Source organism: Anopheles funestus, chromosome 3RL, assembly GCF_943734845.2.
Source record: "Anopheles funestus chromosome 3RL, idAnoFuneDA-416_04, whole genome shotgun sequence".
NCBI lineage: Eukaryota > Metazoa > Arthropoda > Insecta > Diptera > Culicidae > Anopheles > Anopheles funestus.
Window position 1 is genome coordinate 41186953 of NC_064599.1, and position 23388 is coordinate 41210340.

At 40.9% G+C, this 23388-nt stretch overlaps 3 protein-coding genes across 5 annotated transcripts; 2 read left to right on the forward strand and 1 right to left on the reverse strand.

The window, feature by feature from the left end:
* Positions 1-738: 738 nt before the first annotated feature.
* LOC125771911 (transmembrane protein 170B) lies at positions 739-3923 on the reverse strand. Of its 2 annotated transcripts, XR_007419421.1 has the most exons (3): positions 2967-3921; positions 2035-2590; positions 1695-1890 (listed from the first exon to the last, which is right to left on the reverse strand). XR_007419421.1 is itself a non-coding variant. In XM_049443075.1 (2 exons), the coding sequence occupies exon 2, from the start codon at positions 1690-1692 to the stop codon at positions 1279-1281; it is 414 nt and encodes a 137-aa protein (XP_049299032.1). In that variant the 5' UTR covers positions 1693-2590; positions 2967-3923; the 3' UTR covers positions 739-1278. The 2 variants fall into 2 exon arrangements, 1 of the variants encoding a protein (XP_049299032.1); XM_049443075.1 differs by having other exon boundaries at positions 739-2590; positions 2967-3923.
* Positions 3924-4072: 149 nt separating this feature from the next.
* On the forward strand, positions 4073-5743 carry LOC125771896 (craniofacial development protein 1). 2 transcript variants are annotated; one of them, XM_049443051.1, is made up of 2 exons: positions 4073-4277; positions 4395-5743. In XM_049443051.1, the coding sequence occupies exon 2, from the start codon at positions 4434-4436 to the stop codon at positions 5298-5300; it is 867 nt and encodes a 288-aa protein (XP_049299008.1). In that variant the 5' UTR covers positions 4073-4277; positions 4395-4433; the 3' UTR covers positions 5301-5743. The 2 variants fall into 2 exon arrangements, with proteins under 2 accessions (XP_049299008.1, XP_049299007.1); XM_049443050.1 differs by having other exon boundaries at positions 4423-5743.
* A 3129-nt stretch (positions 5744-8872) lies between these two features.
* LOC125771901 (cysteine dioxygenase type 1) lies at positions 8873-12170 on the forward strand. Its single transcript, XM_049443058.1, has 4 exons — positions 8873-9176; positions 10350-10696; positions 11373-11844; positions 11928-12170. The coding sequence occupies exons 2-4, from the start codon at positions 10407-10409 to the stop codon at positions 11937-11939; spliced, it is 774 nt and encodes a 257-aa protein (XP_049299015.1). The 5' UTR covers positions 8873-9176; positions 10350-10406; the 3' UTR covers positions 11940-12170.
* The last annotated feature ends 11218 nt before the right edge of the window (positions 12171-23388 follow it).

Sequence of the window (23388 nt, forward strand, 5' to 3'; positions counted from 1 at the left end):
TGTTTTCGCGTAAATGATTGATAGTAGTTACATATCTAGAGCAGTTGTGACTTATAATATTTGGATCACTATTTCTCGATTCGTTATTCTTGTCATTGATTACTAGTAATTGGGGCTAATCATTATTGATTTCTCTAAATCCGAAGCCGCTTCGAAAGCATACACACGCACACAGATGGACATACATGAGATGTACAAGCCTTTGTTGGTACTTTTCCTTTGTTGAATATTTTCTCCCCACCGTACTTTCTTTACTTCTCAAACCCTTCATGTCACCTGACGATTCACACCGTAATATGCAAAGGATTCTTTTCCCATTGGTTGTTCGCCTCCTATCGTCACCGGACAAAAATCACATGTTGCTACACAACGTACTTGGCGATCGTGTGTAGATGCCGCGTAACGCATCGCGCCAACTGAATCCGTCTCATATCTGCACCACGTGCAACGCGATTCAGCACGTGGTTCATGCGTTACGCACGTTTCATTTCCATTGATTTATTAGTTTATGTCACTGTTTTGTACAACTTACGGGAGCGCTACTACCGTTGAAACTATTTCCTACAATGATTTGGGCCATCGTTCCGACAAACGGTTCGTAGTTTTGCTCGAATTAGTTGTTTTAGAATTTGCACTTATTTTTGCTTTAAAAGAAGACAAGAAACAAAACAAACATTCTCACCGCCGATGATCGTTCTTTAGTTCACGTGTTTATGAACTGACTGCTTCATCTGTTGTGGCAAAAGTCTTGTCCGTGTTGAGTGTTTTTTTGTGTTCCGTGTTAATTATCCTAAGCTCAGCGTGGTTCAAATGCTTTGATTACACACCTTCGCGATTCTCTTTCCTGTGATGTGTTGTGATGTGTATCGTTTGTTTTTACTACAGTGTTTTTTTGTTTGCTTTCTTTTCTACAATGAATGTGTTGCAATTTCTTCTATTACACAGCTAACGATCGAAAGCCGTTGGTGCTTCCGTTTTACTTGGAATTTTGATTTCGACCGCCACCACCGGCACTCTACCAACCAAAAACGAAATGTATGAGCCTTCCCTCTTTATGGCGAATGTTCCCTAACACGCACTCTCAATATCACAATCATACCAACACGGGTATCAGCAAAATACCAGTCTTCCAATAGGATCCTCTGCACTATTGAGGCAGAAGTTAATTAAACAGAGAAGACGTACATGAGTATGTCTGAAGAGAAGTAAAGACAGAAAACAGCTTGTTGAAAGAAATGGACAGGCAGGTTGGCCAGCAGGTTGATGGCGGGCGGTCCCTTACAAAGTGGCCAAAATGCGCGTAAACCCGAAGCAGGCGGACACGATGGTCTGCCCGACACCCCAGATCATGGCCGCGATCGGTGACATCTGAAAATTGGAGGCTCTGTGTACAAAGGCAATGACGGTACTGCTGACGACACCACCGGTCGCCGGCGAAAGGACACCCATTACGAATATGAAGATAGAAAAGAAGCGCCCGAACTTGTGCTTTCGCAGCGTCACAAAAGCTATGACGGCGGCACACGTGTGCACGAAGATGGACGAGAATAGTGCCCACAGAAAGATGTGGTACCACATCTCAACGAAGGTACGCAGCGATGACGTACCGACCCCCCTCAAACCGATCACATTCGCTATCGTGTCCAACTCCGAGATACCACCGCCACTGCTATCTTTGCCATAGTACATCATCGCTGTTGCTCGTAGAGGACGATCGGTAAATTCGTTCAATCTCCGATTACTTCAAAACGATGATGAGAGCCGACTCCTGAGTGTGGTTTTGCCGGATGATACGTGTAGGGCAATACTATCTCTTCAGCAGATTCTTTCCTGTTTTCGGTTCCTACTCTTTATGGAACAATGTGACGCGTATGTAACTGAATGTGCTGCCTAAAATTATGATACATACATTAAATGGTGGTTAGCACGATGGGAATGAGAATGGCTGGGAAAGGACAATGCACCGCGATAAAAGATGCTATGCTGAGTTCTTGGCGTCAAATCGACACGCACTGTTGGAATAGGTAAACTCACCCGTGATTAGGACAGGCTAGAGCGCTCAGCAGTTCTAGTACATATATCCTAAACTACCTTTTACGAAGCTTCAGATAGCACTTAGGCCTAGTGCATCGGTGGCGAGACACTTTAGCGGCCTGCAATCGAGCTTCGATGGTGGCGAAACCTCCCGTACTGTGGCTGATCGATAGGGACTGTGGGCTTCGTAAACGAGTCTACCCTTCTTACGGGTGGCTTCTTCCCCGCTATTCCTATTCGGCAACTTTTCTTGCAAGACGTTTAAAATTGACGTAGAGCTCTGTTGATGCTGCAAAATGTTTGATGACAAACACGACGATGATAGCAACGAGGACGCAAGCACTACTGGCTTAGAAGGCTTTGGTACGATTGACGGAGACGGTAGATACACGAACGATCTTAAAGATGGTAACCGTGGTAACGGTTTCGATGAACTGCTGCTACTATGGTCCAGTACGGTTGCAACGGGTGCAGCAGCGACGACAGCGGCAGCAGAAGATAATGGTCGCAGCAGATAGTGCGAAACTAACGCACCACTGTGCACCATTGTGTAATTCTGTTAGAAGTAGAAGGTAAAAGAAGTTCATTAGTATTGTAGCGCAATAGTTACGAATGCATAATTAACGACTGGACACAGTTTGATGAACATTTTATCAAGCGCAGCTCACGGATTTCGTTATCAATTTTAACTCAGTTGATAAGCATTTCTTATAAGCACGCACACGGTACAACCTGGTAGCAGGGCTTTCTGATAGATAGACCACGTAAACGCTGCTAACCATTTAAGCTCGTCGGTAGTTAGTTGTTAACTTGAATAACAAAACTTTCGGGACTTTTAGCAAAACTAGAAACTTCATTATTGCTCATTTTCTCCATAAACCAAGTTTTCTGATAACGCGTAGTGGAATATTAAGCGATAATTCAAGCTATACCTTTGTATCAGTATGCTTCTCTGCTACGGTTCTTCCAGCTACCTTCATCCGCTCGGTGCTCCATTTATCAAATACCGGATGTCTTGTTCCCGTTGGGTAGCTGGTAGCGTCCTTGGACAAAGGATACACACTGTTGTTTCTTTACGGAACTACTTATGCACCGCAGTAGGACGATGAAGTGTTTTTTCGATCAAGAAAGCATTGGCTTGCGTTAAAACTCAAACACAATCTGTGAACATCACTTTCATGGCCTCTGGAGATTGTTTGCCGTGCTCAGTGCTTTGCGACTGATCGAGTAGGTTTGTTTTGTACAAATTGTTCTAAATCTTTTCACACCGCACAACCGTTTCGGCCTACTTCTTTAGCAACTATGCGAGTAGCGAAAGTGTTTTTACAATTGTTGTTGTTTTTGTTTGGACGATACCAAATCCTGCTGCGGCTTCATTAAAACATTTCACTTTCCAATCGATCCATTCCGCCCCAACTGTATTGGCAAATAGTTAATCATCGAAATTGCCCCACTGGAAGTACGGGTGATTCCGTACCGATGGACATATCGTTTTCGTCGAATCACATTTAGTGGTGCAATAATGCTGCGGAAGCACAGATTTTCGACCTTTGAACTGACTATTTTCCAACGCAATGCTAACCAAACAAAAAAAGACAGAAGGACCTTCCCAAAACACTGCAGCGATATCGAACGGAGCGAACTGCACTAGCAACGGATATACATTTGGTTCGAGAAAACACTACGGGATCGTTCCTTCTTTAAGAGCTAAACTTTGGAAGGTCGTCCGAGACGTCGAACGTTTTTACTCGCAACAGAAAACCATTGCCATTTTGATACAAACAGCCAATGTATGTACACGCCAAATACACAAAAAACGTTTGTTGAATGAAGAGAAGTGTGTGGAAGGACTTCTTCTTCTTCTTCTTTCCTGAGTGGAATTCACACAGTGTTTGTCGATACAAGTTCGTGTGTGAAGATGTGTGTTATGTGTGTACGTCATTTGTTTGACAGTTTGACAGTGTTTTCATTTATTGTAGGTGGTTGAAAACTGTCGATTTCGCGAATTTTGCCGAACATTGACAGCGTCGTTGCCGTACCATCCCCTTTCCTCGTTTACCTGTGATACACAATCCACAAAGCCTGAACGAGCTCTAGGTTTCGACCGGTCCTTTACAACAGAAAGGAAGTAATTTAGCTTTTCGTATAATTTGTGAAACCATCGTAGCTTAAAAATCCATAAAAGTGCTGCTGAATTAGTGGATAGTATAGGCTGTACAGCGGCGTACTAAGTTTTAGCGAAGGTAAGAGCATACTGTGCGGAATGCTGTACCAGCTGTATGGCAGTTGCTTTACTATGCAAAGCATTATCCTTCTTTATGACCTTTCTAATGCATTGTGCGGTATAAAACTTTTTAAAGTCTTTATACTTCTTTTCACAACCATTAGGTGTGCAAGCTATGAACAAAGAAGACTACCCCAGCGACAGTGATGCTAGTGATGAAGATTTCCGTCCAGACAAAGAAGAGCCAGAGACCGGAAGTGAACTAGAGTCGAACGACGAAGAACCTGAGGATTCCACCGAGCAAGCCATAGGCACATTTTCTGCATCAAACGGTGGTAAGAAGCGCAAGCGAATAACAAATAGCGACGGTGTAAAACGAACAAGCGGATCGAATAAACGGACTAAAGCTCAGGAGAAAGCTCAACAGTCCGATGAAGAGAAGGACGCCAAAGTGGACGAGGAAGAAGAAAAGCGAAGAACAGATGCACTGTGGGCGGATTTTCTCGGGGGAGGTAGTAGCAAAAGCACCGGCAATACAGAAAAATTAAACAGCTCCACTTCTGCACGGAACAGTAAAGCGAAGGATGCGGTAAAAAAAACAGTGTCAGAAATAAAATCAGCACCCGCGCCCAAAGTGGTTGAAAAGGAAAAACCGACGGTAGCGCAACTGTTTGAATTTGCCGGCGAACAGATTGTGCTGACGGAACAGGATGATAGCGGCATCGCTAATAACACCCAGAATGAAAAAGCGACAGCTTTGTCCACCGTATCGAAAACATTGACACCAAAAAATGTTGCCACACGCGGTGGCTTAGGGTCAGTATTAGATCAAATCAATAAGAAAACCAAACTAAACACACTGGAGAAAACGAAGCTTGACTGGACCAGCTTCAAGCGTCAGGAAGGTATCGAGGAAGAGCTTCAAACGCACAACAAAGGAAAGGAAGGTTTTCTCGAGCGGCGCGATTTCCTGGAGCGAACAGATTTGCGCCAGTTTGAGATTGAGAAATCGTTCCGACAAACGAAGCGAAGCAACCGATAATGCAAATCATGGGAAGTGTGCATTTAATTCCAGCTTCGATCAAAAATGTATTGCTGATGTAGCTTACATTAATATTACTTAAGGTATAAAGTGTCCAAACGGAAACAAACTAAAACTACACGTATAAGTGGTAACAGTAACCGATTGGAGGGAGGCCCTGAGGAAGGTATATCTGAAAACGGGGCCTGCCCCTCACATGACAAGTGGTATCAACATTTCCTATCATATTTTTTCCTATCCAGCAACGCAGTAAAATTAAGACTAGCAAGCCAGAAATAGTAGACCTAGTCGGTCGTTACGCATAGAAGAAGAACCCATTTGTATCTGACTATCCTTAATAAATAAAAGTAAGCCTTATCATTTATACTGAATCCACAATCCGCAGCATTATGTAATTACAAACAAGCTGACCAATAAAACTGCTATAGTAGTTAAAGCTTCGACACGGATCTCTATTCATTAGTGTTAGGTGAATCTGATTCAGATTCATGACGCTGAATGAGTCTTTGAATTGAATGAATGATTCTGAATCTTTGTTGTGAATATCAATGAATCCACTTTCAATTATAAATCTTAAGAATTTCGGGATAGGGTGGTCAATCATTTATGGTGGCCCCTCAACCCCCCCGTCAGTACTCTTGGAATAAGTTAAAATAAAATTAACGTCAAGTTCATCGTTAAATTTCGTTCTCTAATCTTTCTTGATTTTCGGGTGTTGTACCCAATGGATGGATATATGTAGCCTATTTAAGTTACTGTTATCGTTAACTAAGGCTAATTGATACTTAAACTCTCATTGGGCGAGTTATAATTACAGGTAACCGTTCATACGAAAAATTGAAATTGTTAAATAGCGGCACCGATTTACGAAACGATCTAATACAGTTTATCCACAGTTTATCTGTTCCAGAATTCAATCCATCTCGTCAGTGAGATAAAAATAAATCGATGTACAAGTAAAAAGGCCACCTTATCCCCTAGTAAAATGAAATAAGAGAAAATCGTTTTATTTGACCGTGTTTTAATTTTATCTCTTGCGCCTATCTCAGAAACTGCACAGAAAATTACCCAAAAATAACCTATTTCTTCAGTTGAGCTACTCTCCTGTAGATGGCGCCACATGAAAAACTGGAAAAGGATTTCTTGACTGATTTTTTTAAACATGATTATTATTTTCATATATTGAACAAATTGTGACAGCATTTTTTACAAGATAGAATATCAGGCAGGCCGAATGATAAGGTTTGTGATAAGAAAGGTAACCAACGATTATTTCTGTGTAATCAATGTTCATATTTCTCTACAGTTGAGCAAAACAAGTCAATGGTTTTCAATGCATTTTACACCGCGAAAAGATCACAGCATACAAGAGCGATATTAATCGATCGGCGTACACAACAGTATTTTTATTATAAACATTCGGTAAATCTCCTTTCGAAAGAAACGCCAGCAAAAAAAAAACACTTCCTATACGAGCTACACGGTTTGTCAGCAGTATTTTATCGCGAGTTTAATCAACCATTGCGTTACAACAAACAAACCTGATCATAGTTTTGTGTAATAAACTGATGTACGCTTCACTATAGCTGAAGATTGCATATATCGACACCGAACGGGTCATGTACATATGTATCTCGCGCAACTATATTTTCGTCATGGGACGATATTATTTTCGTCTAAAAATTGATTACTCGCTGTCTTGACTTTTGATAACGTGCCGGGCCATGTAATTAGCCCGCGCTGGTAAACAATTACTGGGCTCTGTAAATGGGTTTGCTTCGAAGGGAACGCCTTTTGGGGGATTGGTACGGGTAGGTCGGAAGCTTTGTTGTACACCCGGTTTGAAACACGCGCAAATAGGTCACACTGTGAGCCTGTCTTGCGTCGTAAACAAACAATAAACAACGAGTTTTGCCGAAACAGCAAGTTGCACAGAAGTAAACACTGTTGATATGTAGAATATTTAGTGTGTTGTTCGCTTATAAGGTTGGATTATCTATTACAATGATTTCGATAATCGTACGATAAGACAAATTGCTTTCCGAGCAAGGTTACGTGATTGCTAATGTGTTTTCGCCGCGTGTACATAATATTTGACGCGTACATTTATGAGGCACCGTATGAGAAACACGGTACCTTGATAACAAATATTTCCTAACCATGTCTGGCCAATCTCTTATACTTTCATAATAAACAATAAACCTTTAAAAAACAGATCAACTAGATCACGTGTGTGAAGAATCCTTTCAAATATTGGTTGGAATTGAATGATCATCATATATTATACAAAATCGATTAGTTGTTCGCAAGATCCTTTCATTGTTTTACATCGCCACTGCACACGATACATTCTAGATACATCGCGAGGCCAGATAAAGGGACAATGAAGATGAAAACAAGAAAAGCATCCGATGCATTTGATTGACAGTAAGATAGCGCAGATTAATTTGACCACGCGGTATGATGCACACGTCTTTGTCTCCTTTAGCAACGATGTGCAATGAGCGTTTTAAGGCCACATGTCCTGTAAATACAATGTTTGGTACTTTTTACATCAAAAGAAAGTGCATATTTGCTACATTCAAATAATCTCGGTTATGTTATGTTTCCCTTGTCTATCGCGTTGTTGATAAGTTCTAAAACGATCGAAAAAAGGAATTTCCATTCATGTGAACGAAAGAAAGGAAATACCTCGACCTCAGCATTAAAACCGGTTTGAGGCGGAAAACGACGTTACGGCATACGTGCTATGGATGCTTCCTCGCTGTCGGGCATCATTGTGGTGAGGATTTTTCGGACACAAAAAAAGCCCAATCTTTTGCCGGGAACAGTAGAACCGTCGAACAGCTCTGTGAATTTTGAAACGAGGAATTCCTTTCTGGATTTGAGTTTACTTCCTGGCCTCCGTTAAGCTCTTATCGCACGGGGTGCATCTTCACATAATGGTCGGGTTTCCCCTTGCGCACATTGAGGCGCACACTCACGCACACACGAACACACATTTAAATGACCGGTCCCAAAGTCCAAGCACGCGAGCCCACACCGATTGTGGCTTGGGGTCTCTCTATCGCTATGTTGTGAGTCACCTGCCGACGGGCACAGGTTTATTTGTTGGCCATGTAGCCACATAAAACCATGTGGTGTCCCTTAAGCAGTGTGCGTGTGTTTGCGTACCGTACTTGGGAAAAAGAAACACAACATCGTATGGACAAGTTGATGGAGAAGAAGGGCCCGCGGACGCAGAGCAAAAAGGTGTGCGCAGCTTAAAACCAACGGACGCGATTGGACGCAAGGTGGCTTCGTTTGGAGGTGCGTCCATAGCCAGTCGCCTTGTCTTGCTTCGCTCCCGTTGTCCTGCACTTAGCTGCCACCTACCTGTGCATTCCCTTTCTTGCAGGTTGTTGACGGTCTGGCAGTATACGGTTGTCCGGTTGTCCGGTCGTCAGCCGCTGATAAGCGACAAGTGTACGTACGCGATCGTTAGATGCAGCGCGCAAACGAGATGGCGCGATGGAGAGGACGGAAGATAATTGGGATTGTGCAAAAAAGAGGAAAAATGTTAAATTCACTCGCGGTACGGGCATGTGCTGCCAGTCGCTGAGCAAGTGTCGTGAGGAAACAACTATCCTGAGCTTCGAAACAATTCAAAAAGGGCTTGTTGGTTGATCAGTAATCGACGAGCACTCGAGCATACGAACAAATATTTACACTTTACGGTTTTACTATTAATTAAGCGCCCCTTTAATATCCTGCAAATCCTTCAAGTGTTTACGAGTGAAGTGTTTTATTTTCCAACAAGTGCATTAAGCCAGCTACCGAAGGTAGATTCAACTGCCAAAGGGGCTTTCTAGAAAACTTCAGAGACAACATTTACAGGTAAGCTTGAACGGTAATTCCTGCACTTGTTGATGATGCTGTTGCGAGCTAATTAAGTGTGAAGCTGTGCAAAGTCTTCTCGCACTTCGATTGTGTATCGAAGGATTCGCATACCTAACCTTGACCATAGACCCGTGCATGAGGGGAGGTATTTAGTGATATCTCACTCGCTCGAGAAGTTCGAATCGTACCGTGTGAAAGTCCACCGAGTTTGACTGCTAACACTCAGCCGCAGAAGTGGAACCTCCCAACCAGATGACGGTGGAAAAAGAAAGCTTTTCGTAAAGGTTTTGTTTTCGTTTGCGCATACAAGATCAAGCAACATTATGCTATGCGGATGTTTATATGGCTAAGTTTTTTTTGTAGGGAAATGGCGTTTCACACGAGTATGTTAAGCTGTTTTGTTTCAAAAGTGAAATCAAACGCGTGTGGTGGTGGCGAAAAGAACATGATCACAAGCGTGATCGGTCAAGAGAAAAATGAGAAATCTCTATAACTGAGATGAGCAGCTAAACCTAGCATATAGGTTAGATCGATTGGATTATCAAATGTATCAGATCAAGTGAAATAGAAAAAAAGTCAGTTTGACCTACGAACAAATTGTTATTGCAAGCTGATAAAGATCCGTTTGAACCTATCTGCTGAATCTTGTTAGCGAGATTAAGTTCTGCAGGTTAGGAAGCAGCAGACACTTACAGCTATATATTCCAACATGGCTGACTGACATGTATAAAAAGGCATTAAGATTTTCAACTTTATGGTCTGTTGAGGTAATGCAAATTCCAGCATCGATCGGCAATGGAAGAGGTTGCATTTGCACAGCCATCAGCTATGCTGCGTGTGGCGACGATGACTTTTAAAAGGCTATTCAACCTGCCCAATATGGCGGCCGGGTCTAATAGTCGAGTTCGCAACTAAGTATAGTCGAGAAACGCACAGTGCACAATTACAGCCGCGCGGTAAATCACGCGTTGGGCCAAGAAGCAACGATCAGCTTTGCATCTTCGTCCCATTGGCGTAATCAACGGTTCTGTTTTTACGGGCCCTTAGTTAGTGCTGTACTGTGAGCAAGGCACTTAAACTCTTTGCAGTTCGATCGATCCAGCGTGCCACGCAGTACGCAGTAATTAATGGGCTTTTTGTATTTGTTTATGATATTTTTTCGTTCAATAGAAACACAACACTTTGTCCGCGATATTCGTTATCAGTCGAGGAAACATAAAAATCATAATGACGTCGCTGGCGGTAATGGAACTGAATAACAACAACATCCCCAACTGTGATGAGAGCAGGAACGAGGATTGCGAAAAGTATCTACGCGAGCTAACGAAAACCTTCACCGGCATCGACAAACCGTTGAAGAACGCGAGGAAGTGCGAAACATTGACCGATTTGATCGGGGAACTGCGCAGAACTTTCGATTCGGACCATGTAAACATCGAGTACGTGAACCACCTGATGCTGAGCTACCAGTCGAATCCGGCAGAATGGCGAAAGTTTGCCAAATTTGACCGATATCGGTAAGTAAGGGTAGAGGGTTATTGGTGCAATTACGCCGAGGTTGAGCTCTCTGGCTTGGTTACACGATTTGGCTCGGATATCGTTCAGAGTAGGAAGCGTAGAGTATAAAAGATTTATAAAACCCCTGAGCAGAGATAAGCCGTGGGACGATTAATAAAGGTATTAACACAGGGATCTTGATTAGGTAGATGGACATTGATTTATGGCAGGTAGATGCAATTAGACCAATAACAGTATTCCAGACTAATTGTTGGAAATCTTACTAATGTTTGTGTTTACTAGTTGAATCAGATGCCAAATATCTAGCATATTAAAAACCGTAATCAGGTCATATTTGGCCGCGTTCTTATCAATATCGCACATCTTCAATGAGATACGTCAACTAGTAACTTGTACCAAGTCATTGGTTCAATTCTTATATGAGCAGGAATGTTTTCCGAACTAATCATTACGAACACCGATAACGGTTGATTGTCCTGTCTGCGTATTCGATGGATTTATCTTGAAGCTCGCTAATCGGATGAGCAAACATATTTGGAGATATTTGCTAGTCATTTTAATTACGAATAACATCTCGTTATTTACTCAACTCTATCTGCTTTCGTAACAGCATGTTATCATTTTTTCTCAAATGCATAAACCTATCATTCTGTTTACTGCTTCTGATTTCTGCAGCTACACAAGAAATCTGGTAGACGCCGGAAATGGCAAGTATAACCTGATGATTCTTTGCTGGAACGAAGGTCATGCCTCAGCCATACACGATCATGCCGATTCGCATTGCTTCATGAAGATGCTGAAGGGACAGCTGATGGAGACGCGCTACGCATGGCCCAAGGATGCGGCAGTAACGGAAGACAGTAAGGCAGACATCGGCAATGGTCAAACTGGACAGGAAGAGGTCGAATACAACGGAGACGAGCTGGAAGAGCTTTCCAGGAGCACGCTGGAAACAAATGGTGTGTGCTACATTAACGACACGCTCGGATTGCACCGGGTAGAGAATCCTAGCCATACCGATGTTGCCGTATCGCTACATCTGTACTGTCCTCCATTCGATGTGTGCTCGATCTTTAACAAACAAAACGGCAAGCGTACCAAGTGCAAGGTTACTTTCTGGAGCAAGTTTGGCAAACGAGAAGCCAATGTAAGTTGATTGTGATCACTTTTCCATGCGCAATGTTGTAGGTGTAATTAATAACCGTTTTGTTATTTTTGTTTTGTTTTCAGAACGTGAACTAGAGTTGCATTGCTGATCCGTTGGCATGCATCGACTGATGATCGCAAGTGATAGCGCGAAAAGAATGGATGCATGGATATTGTTTTGCATTTCAACTAGTTAGTAATTCCTCCAAGAGAAATGTAGGGCTGTATTTCAAATAAGATAATTATATGAGATTATTGTTTAAATCATAAGCTGCCCAATTTTCGGGCACGAATGTTTGTTACGAATTAATAAAATGTTCATACAAATTACCATTGTTATGTTGTGTGTTAACCTACAAAAATGTGATAGTTTGTGTGTGTGTGCAACCAGCACATTTTGGTAGTCATAAACAGTATAAAAATGGCTACAAACGCTCATAAGAACTTCTAAGGAGTGTGTCGGTGGAACCTTTGCCTAATTTCACTAGTAGTTTGTGACAAATCGCGTTCCATTGTTACGCGTATATGTTATCTTCTATGTATTGTGTAAGTTCAAGACGAAGCTGCCCATTTGGTAATAAAGCCCTTTAACGTACTGTTATTAAACAGGGTGATCATTAAAAGCGGTAACTATCACCTTCAGGATAAAACTACTTTGCATATGTATATTGAAGCAGCTGTGATAAAGGTATCGGTTTCAGATTTTTATTTCAACAAAATAATCGTTTCGTTTGGAATATGTGATTTAGTTTCTTAATTGATCATACAGTCTCAAAACTTGTACTCAATATGGAAGGTAATACTTGACACTTTTCGCATTTTATCAAAATTTACCGTTTTCTTATACGGTGGAGAAGAACTTATCATTTTTTGTATAATATGTATTCAGAATAATTGTACATTTTCTAAGAGTTTTTTTGTTGTATCAAGGGCGAAACTAACTGAGCTTGTGAAAAACGAATGATCTTGGTAATGGCCTGTTTCTTATTTTGCTAGGTGTATGGCTTCGATCAAGATTGCCACCTTTACCTCAGCAAATTTTCGTTGTTCCTTAAAATTCGCCCAGTATATTGAATCGGGATGGCCCCGTGGTGTGTTTAATAAACAGCCCCGGTTCTACACGACAGGACCGGGTATCAAATCGCACCCGGACCGTCCTTCCGTAGCAAGGCCTGACTATCCAACTACGTGGTAAAAATAAGTCAAGTAAGCTAGAAAAGGCCTTTTATAGATGTCGGTAAGCCAAGAAGAAGAAGTGTTTTGACAACAGTGTTGTTCTGTTGTTTTTCTTCTATTTATAAATACATAAATTATATAGGGTAAGTGTACCAATTGTTGTGCTAGCACCAATTGTTGTGCTATCGTCGGAAAAATGGATAATATGAAAACACCGTAATGTTTTGCCGTCCCAAAAAAAGTTATTCGCATAACTTAATAGATTTTCTTATTTTCCCAGACGTTTCACTAATTTCATAAGCTTATTTTTCGAAAAATCACAATTTTTAGTTTGGCTGTCAAAAAATCTTAACGATTGTCTAAAAAAAAATCATTATTTGGTTTCCATTTTTATTGAAACGTGTTTATTATATATTTTCAAGCAATATAAGTTATCAAAACTTCTAAAAAACAATAAGTTTCCTTTTCATGTCAATTATCTAGAGTTAAATCAATTCAAATAGTGATTTTGGGCTAGCACAACAATTGGTACATCGAAGAGGTTTACGAAAATGTATATAACTTTTGTTGTAAATGCTAAAACTACAAAATTTAAAAAGAATAATACGTGAAAAACCTGTGTCTATCTATTGGGCTATTGTTTATGAATTTTAGTTTAGCAGTTTTGCCACAATCGTTGTTCTTGTAAAAACGTTGTAAAACTCGTCCATAATTGGTACATTTACCCTATTTATTTATAATTTATTCTTCTATTTAAAAACTTATAAATATTACTGATATTACCCTCTCGCAATCTCTCTCTCTCTCTCTCTTTCTCTTTCTCTCGCTCTCTCTCTCTCTCTCTCTCTCTTTTCTTTCAGCTTGGCTTGACGACCTTTTAGGTTATTAGTGGCATTTATGTCCTACTGCACTGATCTTTACCACGTAGCCGGATAGTCAGTCCTTCGACGGTCCGGTTGGGTTTTCATACCCGGACTATTACTGAGCTATGGGATAGTTTATATGAATTGTGTTTGTAATCTTAATGCAGCAAGGCGGTACGTATTGACAACAATAATATCGAGCAAGCGTGGTCCAAGAAATAGCTGGAGGAGACCACCGGTAAACGTCACCAATTGCGGCGGGTTTAACGCTAAGCGAAATAAGCGGCCGAGTGGGGCCACGTGCTCGCGTGTATGAAATCAGAATTATTTGTTCAATCCAAGCATATGACAGGTTTGCTTTTTCGTCTACGTCCGCTAAGGGCCCCTAGAACTATTCATCCGCCAGGATGTGAGCGATGTTCGGATTCGCAAGGAAATGCAACGGATTGAAAATGATTATTTTATTAAAATTAAAATTAAAATAAATAAAAGATTGAAGATGGTTTACATCGGCCCGATCCCGAACAACGAATTCGCTGAGCAACAGCAGTTGCGGTAACATAACAGCTTAATGAGTAGCTTTACCCATTACTATCTCTTTTTGGAGCAGTAGCAGCAACCAGAAAAACATCAGGATGTCGAAGCAACAGCACTAGCAACAACAGCCGATCATATGGAACAGCAAAAGGATCTACGGCAAGGGTACAAAGCACACCTCTAATGGTTGGATCAGGTTGAGGAGTGGTTTAGTTAGGTTTGAGCCGGGCGTTGGTTTCTTTTCCCCTAAAACACCGGACCAGCGAAACTCGTAATATTTACCTGAGGACGATGGCAGCCTTATTCATCATTCTCCTCCGTTAAGGTTTCCTACCCGATAACAAGCAAGGTATGTGTAACGGTGCGTGCCTTAGTGCGAAGGTACTTAAGCTGCGAACATTATCGCGAAACGTGATGCTTACCTCAAGATTCGATTAGATTGTGATTTTTAGAAGGTTACTTTGGAACCGTTTTGCAATCGCAGGCCAAATTTTTAGATGAAAGGCGAAACTTATTAAATGTGGGTAGAGGTTTCTCCTGTTGGGAAGGCGCTCGGAATTGTTCGGGTCGGACAATTAGTCTTTTTTCTGTATAATCAGTACAAGTACCTAAATGTGGACCTCCGTGGAACTCGATTGCTAACCCGAATCACCTAACAACATACCAAATTGAGGTTTGTATTACAAGTGAAGTTGTGCGTATACGCATACGCATTATGGTGGTATTGAATAGTTCGATTGAAATTTTTCTGTTTTCATTCTAAATAGACGCATTGTCAGAGTTCTGTTTTATATGCATTCTATATGTATTCTAGATTTTATTGCTGCCTGGCAATTGAGTTGAAAGCAGCTAATTGTGATGCAAGTGCATTTCACGCTTAATATTTTTGTTTCCTAATGCATTTGTACGACCCTTTTGACGCATGATTTTACTACTAATCATTATCGTTGGTGTCGTCGGAAAGACCTTTCCAAAATTCTTTGTTTTATTTCGTCTAACCCAAAGACCCCATGGGGCAATTTTTAACAATCAAACTTATCCTATCGTTGCATTCGCCTTTTACGCATCATGCTATGCCTACCCCAAAGGGACAATTTAATTTGTTTACGATGGTTATGGTTTTCTCGCGTGCACGTTATGAATTCTGTTCCGGTTCGTAACAATTATTGAACGCGATCTTTTCCCTCATGATTTGCTTATTGTTTCCGTTTGTGATTGTAAAATCATTGTAGATTTGTTATGCTTAATTCGAATTTTGCTTAACTCAGATTTTTGCTCAACTTGGATTTCATTTTTTTACCGTCCTTGAACGCGATCTTAAACACTTTCAGTATTGTTTCGTTTATTTCAGATTTCCTTTGTGTAGGTTTGACCGTCGATCTCCCGTTTGTTTATTTATTTACAATATTTCCCGTTTTATTTATTTGTTTATGTTGCGAACGCGACCACGCATCAGCTACGAAGAGGAGAATGTTGCGGATGCAACGATAGGTTTGAATATTTTGTTTAGAACAGTAACTTATCGCATGGCATCGTTGAGGTCTTTCGTGGAAAAGACCATTGTCACAAAAACAACGATATGGATTGCGGAATCACAATCATGCGTCAAGAAGGTCTAACGAAGGCGTTAAGAAAAGGAAACTTAAAAAACCGACCCAAGTTTATCATTCTTGGGTTAGGCAGCACAAATATCTGCTTTCAACAGCATCAAAATTCAAAACATCTGGAAGCAATAAAATTCTAAAATGTCTAGGACGAAGTACGGTATAGCACCAACACAGACCCGGCCATGTGTTTATTTAGGATGACAAAAGAAAAGCGAAGATAAGCCCAATGCAATTGAACCAACTAATACCACTATAATGCATAGGCGTATACACACGAACAAAATCAAGCATTGTAAATATATAAGCAGGAAAAATTGAGAATAAACTTCACTTGCATCTAAACCGTTAACTTGGTATGTCGTCAGGTCATTTGGGTTGGCAATCGAGTTGAACGGAGGTCCACATTTAGATACTTGTTCTGATTATTCAGAAGAAAGGCTACTTGTCCGACCCGAACAATTCCGAGCGCCTTCACTTGAAGGAAATATATTCAGTTAGAAACCACCGTTAGGAACTAGACCTGGAAATCCAGAAACAAACGTGGTCTAATCGTTTCAGAACGAACTTACGTTCAAGGTGTGCTGTCGCCAAAAGAACAGCAAAATAGTTCTGTTTATAAAGTGTTTCGTGAAGACGTTTAAAACACAAGAAACAAATAAAGTGATTTTGCGTCATAACAATCAAGAGCAGTGCAAGAACAGAACTGTTAAGGCGGTTACAAGAGACGTTTAAGGGATGGTGAAAATTTGATTAGAACTGTTGAATCATTTAGAAAAAATAAATATAAAACAATCGGCAAGAAACCGATTGATAAAAAACCGTTATGCCTTGAACTTCTACCATCGCGAAAGAAGTGAGCAAATATACGAACAAAAGTGTCAAGTTGAGTCCCATCAGTAGCGGGTTTCATCAGTCACCATCATAAACCATTCCAGCCCAGTGCATCAAGGGAAGGTAAATTCTATCCAAAAAAGCGTAAGTATAACTATCCTTATTATAAGCACGGCAAGGAAATCATTTGATTCGTCCAACATGCCTTAAAAATTCACAACAAATACAAACGGCAGTTGCCAGCTTTGTTATGATGTTGATACCTCTGAACAAACCATGTGTTACTGCGGGAACAAAGTCGGAAGCGGCGAGTTCCGCCGCTGGTGGAGTTGACCGTGCGAAGGTTGGTTAACTCCGGAAACTCTTGCGCAAGTTGCTACTCGCCTTCAGTTAGACTGTGATCAGACGGTAGGCTTTTTCCTAGATTAACCAGGATTAGTTCCTAATGTTGGATCTAGTGTTAACTGTAGGCTTACTTTCCGTAAAATGGCTTTTGATTGGTTCAAACAAATATGCTTTTTATTGAATATTCAATATAAGTTTCTATCTTTGGAGTGCCGATCAATTGCCAAACAGAAATACTCGTAGGCTTGGAGGTTCGGTTACAAGTAAAGTTTATTGACAAAATTTCATTCTTTTGTTTGTGCTTGTGCGTATATGTCTACGCATTATGGTGGTATTAGTTAGTTCGATCACTTTGGTCTTATCCTCTTTTGGTTCTATGTTTATCCTAAATAAACATATTATAATCCACTGGAGTGGAATTTACGCGAAGACGCGATTTTTACTTAAGCTCGCGGAAATGAAACGCGGACGCGACTGTTCCCGTTCGTTGTAAGATTGTAAGTGTTCTTTATTTGTACAATATTTCCTTATATATTAACATGTGTTGATAGTGTTGGTTCTTATCCTACACGCCGTGAGTTGGTGTTAGTTTTGGGAACGTGAGAGGTAAAATCCTAGTTTTATCTGTTAATGTTGTTTTAGGATTTGTTCGTTTGGTCAAATCGTCCGATTTGGCCGTTTTAGTTAATTGCACCGTGAGCATTGGTACATTTTTCCTGTCGACCTTTTGCCTGTCCCTATCTTTCCTGGACGCAAATATGTTGCTTGATCGGCTAGTTTCTTAAGGGATCGGATGCAGTTCATTGCATGCTACATATGGCACGGCGTGTGGGCGTAGGTTTGTTATTGCTATTTTGGGTATCGCGTTCGTTCGTACAAAGGATGCTGTTTATTGTATTTGATTTATGCATTTCGAGACCCTTTTTTACCAAATTAGCATAACGAGATGCTTTGTATTTTTAATATTTTGGGTTATCGCTTTTTTAGGATAGCGTACTGGCGGTCCCTAGTTATGAAATTGCATTTTGGATATGTTGAATCGCGTTTATTACTTAGCCTTTCCTGTTGCAGTGTTTATACAGCTGCATGTTGTAGATTCGAACCTAAGTTTGCCAGGCGATCCTGCGTAGCATCCTGTTTATTTAGAACGGCGTACCATTCTTTGTTCATTTTCAACTCAAGTTTATTGCATCTTTGCTAACGTTTAATAGATTTGAAAATGTGTTCAAAAAACATGAATCAGAACGATTGATCGTTGCGTTCACAACATTCCGGCCCTCGTAAAACTATAAGTTTTACCAAAATACGCAACGTCTTAGCTATGAAGAAAATGAGAATGAAAGGTGTAATCTAACTTTTCGTTATTTACCTAATAAAATGCATGCAATCATTGACGTTCGCAGTTGTTGTTACGCGAAGAGCACTGCGGTTGCGGGTGTGAAGCTGTAGGAGTCGTCATCTCGTTGTTTGCTGGAGGCGCGACGGTTTAAAGCGATGGAAACAGAAACCTCGGTTTTCCGTGGCACGGAATTACCTCAATTGTGTGCGGTTCTTCATTTCGTTGTTCTTCTAGCGGAATGTTGACGTAGTTTTGCGTGCTTGCTTCGTTGGCTGCTTGCTGTCTATGGCCGCGATGAGATAGCAGATTGGTCAAGGAGTCCCAAAAGGATGCTAACAATTGCCATCCTACTCCGTAGATTTCGAATAGAATTCTGCCATGTATTATTGTATCTATTATGAACTTAATAGTTCTTCCACATACATAGATACCGATAGCTGTTGACGTAATGTTTCCAAGCCAAGTTGACCAAGAGACTAGTTTAGACCAGTATTTTTTGAAAGCGTTGTGAATTACCTTTTCTGACACGAGTCCATCGAAGGTAAATCCTTGCAGATTCGGATGTTCACCGTTGATCATCTTATGTAGTACTGATGTCGCTATTCTTTTATCTCCTTGTTCATACACCATATTTTTCATTTTTTGTAGGCTTTCGGCGTCGTAGACACCGATCTCCATTAGATTCGGCAATGGTTTGTATGTCCAGCTCGATACGATATCGGTTGTTAGTTGCTGTGGTGCTGTTGTTTCGCGCAAGCGTTGGTCGGTCGTATACCATTTTCCACCGATGGTAAATTTCGCAGGCAAAAGCGGAGTGCAATCCATTTGTGTGCCTCTTAGTTGTAACATTCTGGTTACTGGAACTATGAACATTGCCCGGTTGTTGTATTTTACCGGAATCTCCTGATAGCAGTCTTCTTTGCTTTCGTATGTAACGTAGACTGGCTTACATTCAAGGATGTATAATACTTCTGCTGCTACGACGGCCGTATATCCGGGACGTTTCACCAGGTTTGTGACGAATTCACTAGGATTTAGTCGAGCCAGAGTCAGCTTGGTTTCCAGAAGTGTCTTATCGATTTTGCACATCTCGATCATTACTGTGAAGTATACATCGTTTAGCTTTTGGCCGAGATAGTTTTCTACCAGAGTGATTTTTGAATTGAAGTACGTGAATAAGTCGAGGTTTCTTCCGTCGACCGCTTTTCGTTGGAATGGCGATTGATAACCACTTAGCTCGAGGATGAAAATCTTAAGATGGTCGGTGACGTAGCTATTGAAGCCGCATATCTGTGTAGCGTCTCGAGCTCTTATCGAAAACATATGCTCTTTCGATATTAAGGTGTAAACTGTATTCGCTGCATTTACCTTTGCATTATCGATGGTTTTGTTCACAGTACCTTCATAGATGATTTCGAAGTCGTTTCGCTCGCATTGCCGCCGCAGGTCCACTTCCCAGGTGAGGTAGCCGTAATCTGGATCTAAACACCAACCCGTCGTATGTGCGCACACAAGACCGCTTCGCAGCGTGATTTGATCGTTCTCGAGGTCTGCCGTGGCCACGTAGTCGTATAACCCGATTTCGTACTCGTAGTATACCAACATTTTTTTCTCCTAACATTTGAGCTAGTTTACACTCCTGTGGTGTAAATTCCTCAACGATATATTCATAGCTTCGTTCATAATCTGATATGTGTGAAAAGGCGCCACAATGTTTAATTGACCGTTTAATGATTACTTTACATTGATGAACGTGAACAATAGTTTTTGGGCTTCTTTGTAATACTTGAATGCGTATTTCCTCAGTCGAGACGTTTTTGGAGGGCGGAACGCAAGATGCTACGTCCATAAGGGAGTAGCTGGTGATATTTATATCGTTGTTAGCGCAGTCATACGCTATTAAACCCCTTGCTGATTCCCCAATTGCTTGTGCTGAAAGAAACAAAAGTATTAGTATGGCCATGGTAATGGTATTTAATTTAATGAATTTAGCTTGTGATGGCATCTCTTTTATTTGTACCGCCTCCGGCCCTCGTTTGAAAGCCGACACTTTTGTAGTGTTTGCCGTTAATGTGTTTTTATACCAATTGCATGGTTGGATTTTTTTCTTTTTTCCTTTTGTACCTGCTCGGCCACGATCCTGATTGCAGGGCGTTTTCGGTTTTTCAAATATCGCGGCTACAAATTCAGGGTTTTTGTCTTTTACGACGTTATTTTTGTGTTTGTACACGTCGAGCACTGCTACCCCCGTGACTGGGCGACAGTAGATACCTTGGATGGTTTTGATTTTAACGGATCTTATTTGTCCGTCCTTGCCTGGTTGTACTTCTATTACTCGTCCTTTTAACCAAGTTCCTGGTTTCATTGAATTTGTGTCTGTAATTACAACGATATCATCGATTTTAATTGGTTCCGTTAATTTATTCCATTTCGGTCTTTGGGCGATTAGTGGTAGATATTGCATTACCCATTTGTCCCAGAAATCCTTCCCATAGTGAAGCGCTAGTCTGTAATGTTTACGTTCTAGACTATGTGTTGGGGATTCAATCGGAATAGAGTAATTTCCAGCTCTACCGATAAGAATGTGGAATGGTGTCAATGGTTCATCATACTCTTCATTGAGAGGTATGTTGGTTAACGGACGAGAATTTAGAATAAATTCAGCTTGTATTAATGCGCTTCGTAGCACTTCGATGGTTGGAGCACGATGTTGCCTACAATGTATCATTTCTTTTAGATTTGATTTGATAATGCGTATCAACCTTTCCCATGAGCCTCCAAAATGTGGGGCTATTGGCTGATTAAAATGCCAGGCTATTTGTAACTTCATTGCTTCCCCTTGTTCCATACGTGTGTTAATTTGTTTAACCAAAGATCTTAGTTCGTTGTCTGCTCCCACAAGGTTCGTCCCGTTGTCGCTGTAAACGTGTGTTACTGCCCCCCGTCTTCCTTGAAAATTAAGAAAGCACATGATGAAGGAATCGGTATCTAGTTTCTCAGCCAACTCAATATGGCTCGCTCTTGTGGTCATGCATGTGAATATTACACCCCATCGTTTCTCTAATGATCTTTTTACAGCTACTTCGAACGGTCCGAAGTAATCTATACCTGTATGAGTGAAAGGAAAAACGTACGCTTCCGTTCTGCAGATTGGTAAGGGAGCCATAATTGGCGCTAGTGGCCTTGCTTTAGCATTTTTACAATATTGACACCTGGCCTTTACGTAACGAAATGCTGTATTCAAGCTGGGAGTGAAGTATTTTTGTTGAATAGCTGATAAGACTATTTTATCCGATTGATGGTTATATACTTCATGGTACCATTGTATGATCAATCGCGTAATGTGGTGATCTTTTGGCAATATGATCGGTATTCTTACCGAAATTGGAAGGTGTTCCGTGTATTCTAACCGGCTCTTGAAACGCATTACGCCATTTTCGTCTAAAAATGGCGTTAATTTTGAAAGTGGTCCAACCGTTGTCAGTTGTCTGTTTTTCTTGATATCCTTTATTTCGTCAGGATATGTATCCCGTTGGACCTTTCTATACAGGATATTTTCGGCACGTTGTCGATCTTTCATCGTGCATGCTTTATTAAATGAGGTTTTGTTTAACCCGTAGTCGACTATCTTCATTATAGTGGAAATCCTAAATAATAGTTTCCACCAATTGGAAAATTTGAATATAGTCTTTCTCATCCGTATGGATGTTAACGAAATGCATTTCTTCGCTCGTTTCGACGGATATATTTTTAGGCCACTCCTTTTGATCGAGTGTTAAGAAATTGGGCCCTGTTAGCCATATTGAAGGTTTGGTTATATCCTTTGTTCCTTCATCTGCTGGATTCAATTCTGATGGCACCCATCTCCATTGATTCATTGTTGTTGTGTCGAGAATTTCCCCGATACGATGGGCAACGAACGGTTTATATTTACGGTGAGAGGAATTTATCCATGCTAGCACCGTCTTGGAATCGCTCCAAAATATTGTTTCGGATGCTTTGATTCTCATTTCGCTTTTTACCGTGTCCAGCAGTCTAACCCCTAATAATGCAGCTTGTAATTCTAAACGAGGTATTGATAACATCTTTATTGGCGCCACTCGAGCCTTGGCTGCGAGAATTTGAACGTGCGGTTTACCTTTGTCCATGCTTCTGGCGTAGATAACGGCCGCGAACGCCTTATCGGAAGCGTCTACAAAGGTGTGTAGCTCTATTTCCGATGTAGGCGATTTCATGATCCATCTAGGAATACGAATATGTTTGGTCTGCTCGATGTATTTCAACCAAGTGTTCCATATTACAAATAAATTATCTGAAATTGGTACGTCCCATTCATTCGTTTCTTTATGCACTTCCTGCATAAGAATTTTTCCTTGTATCGTAACGTTGGATATTAATCCTAACGGATCAAAAAAGCTCATGACAAATGATAGTACTTCTCGCTTGGTGGGAGGCCTTAACTTTAGAGACACATCGGCTGGTAGTTTATCTAATTTCGAGTGAAATCCGATGTTATCCTTTTTGTATTCCAATAAATGCCAAGTATTTTTGATTCCTCATTTTTGCTTTCTAGCACCTTTATGTTATCTTCGTCGATCCTATCACTTGATATAGTATTGAGCAACTCTTTATTATTTGAACAGAATTTGGTAATAAAGAAGCCCCCTTCATCGTGAGCCTTTATAACCTGTTTAACTGTTTCTATTGCCTTGTTTATTGAATTAAAGCCATAGCCAATTAAAGCTGTCATTATAATCGTCAACGTAATGCTGATGTACGATTGGTGTTAATGCTAGCGGGTATTTATCCTTTAGCCGTTCGGCATTGGAATTTTTTGCAGCCTGTGC

Coding starts and splice junctions, on each gene's coding strand:
- LOC125771911 (XM_049443075.1), bottom strand. CDS start 1,692: ATGATGTACTATGGCAAAGATAGCAGTGGCGGTGGTATCTCGGAGTTG.
- LOC125771896 (XM_049443051.1), top strand. CDS start 4,434: ATGAACAAAGAAGACTACCCCAGCGACAGTGATGCTAGTGATGAAGAT.
- LOC125771901 (XM_049443058.1), top strand. CDS start 10,407: ATGACGTCGCTGGCGGTAATGGAACTGAATAACAACAACATCCCCAAC. Junction 10,697..11,372: donor GCCAAATTTGACCGATATCG/GTAAGTAAGGGT, acceptor TGATTTCTGCAG/CTACACAAGAAATCTGGTAG.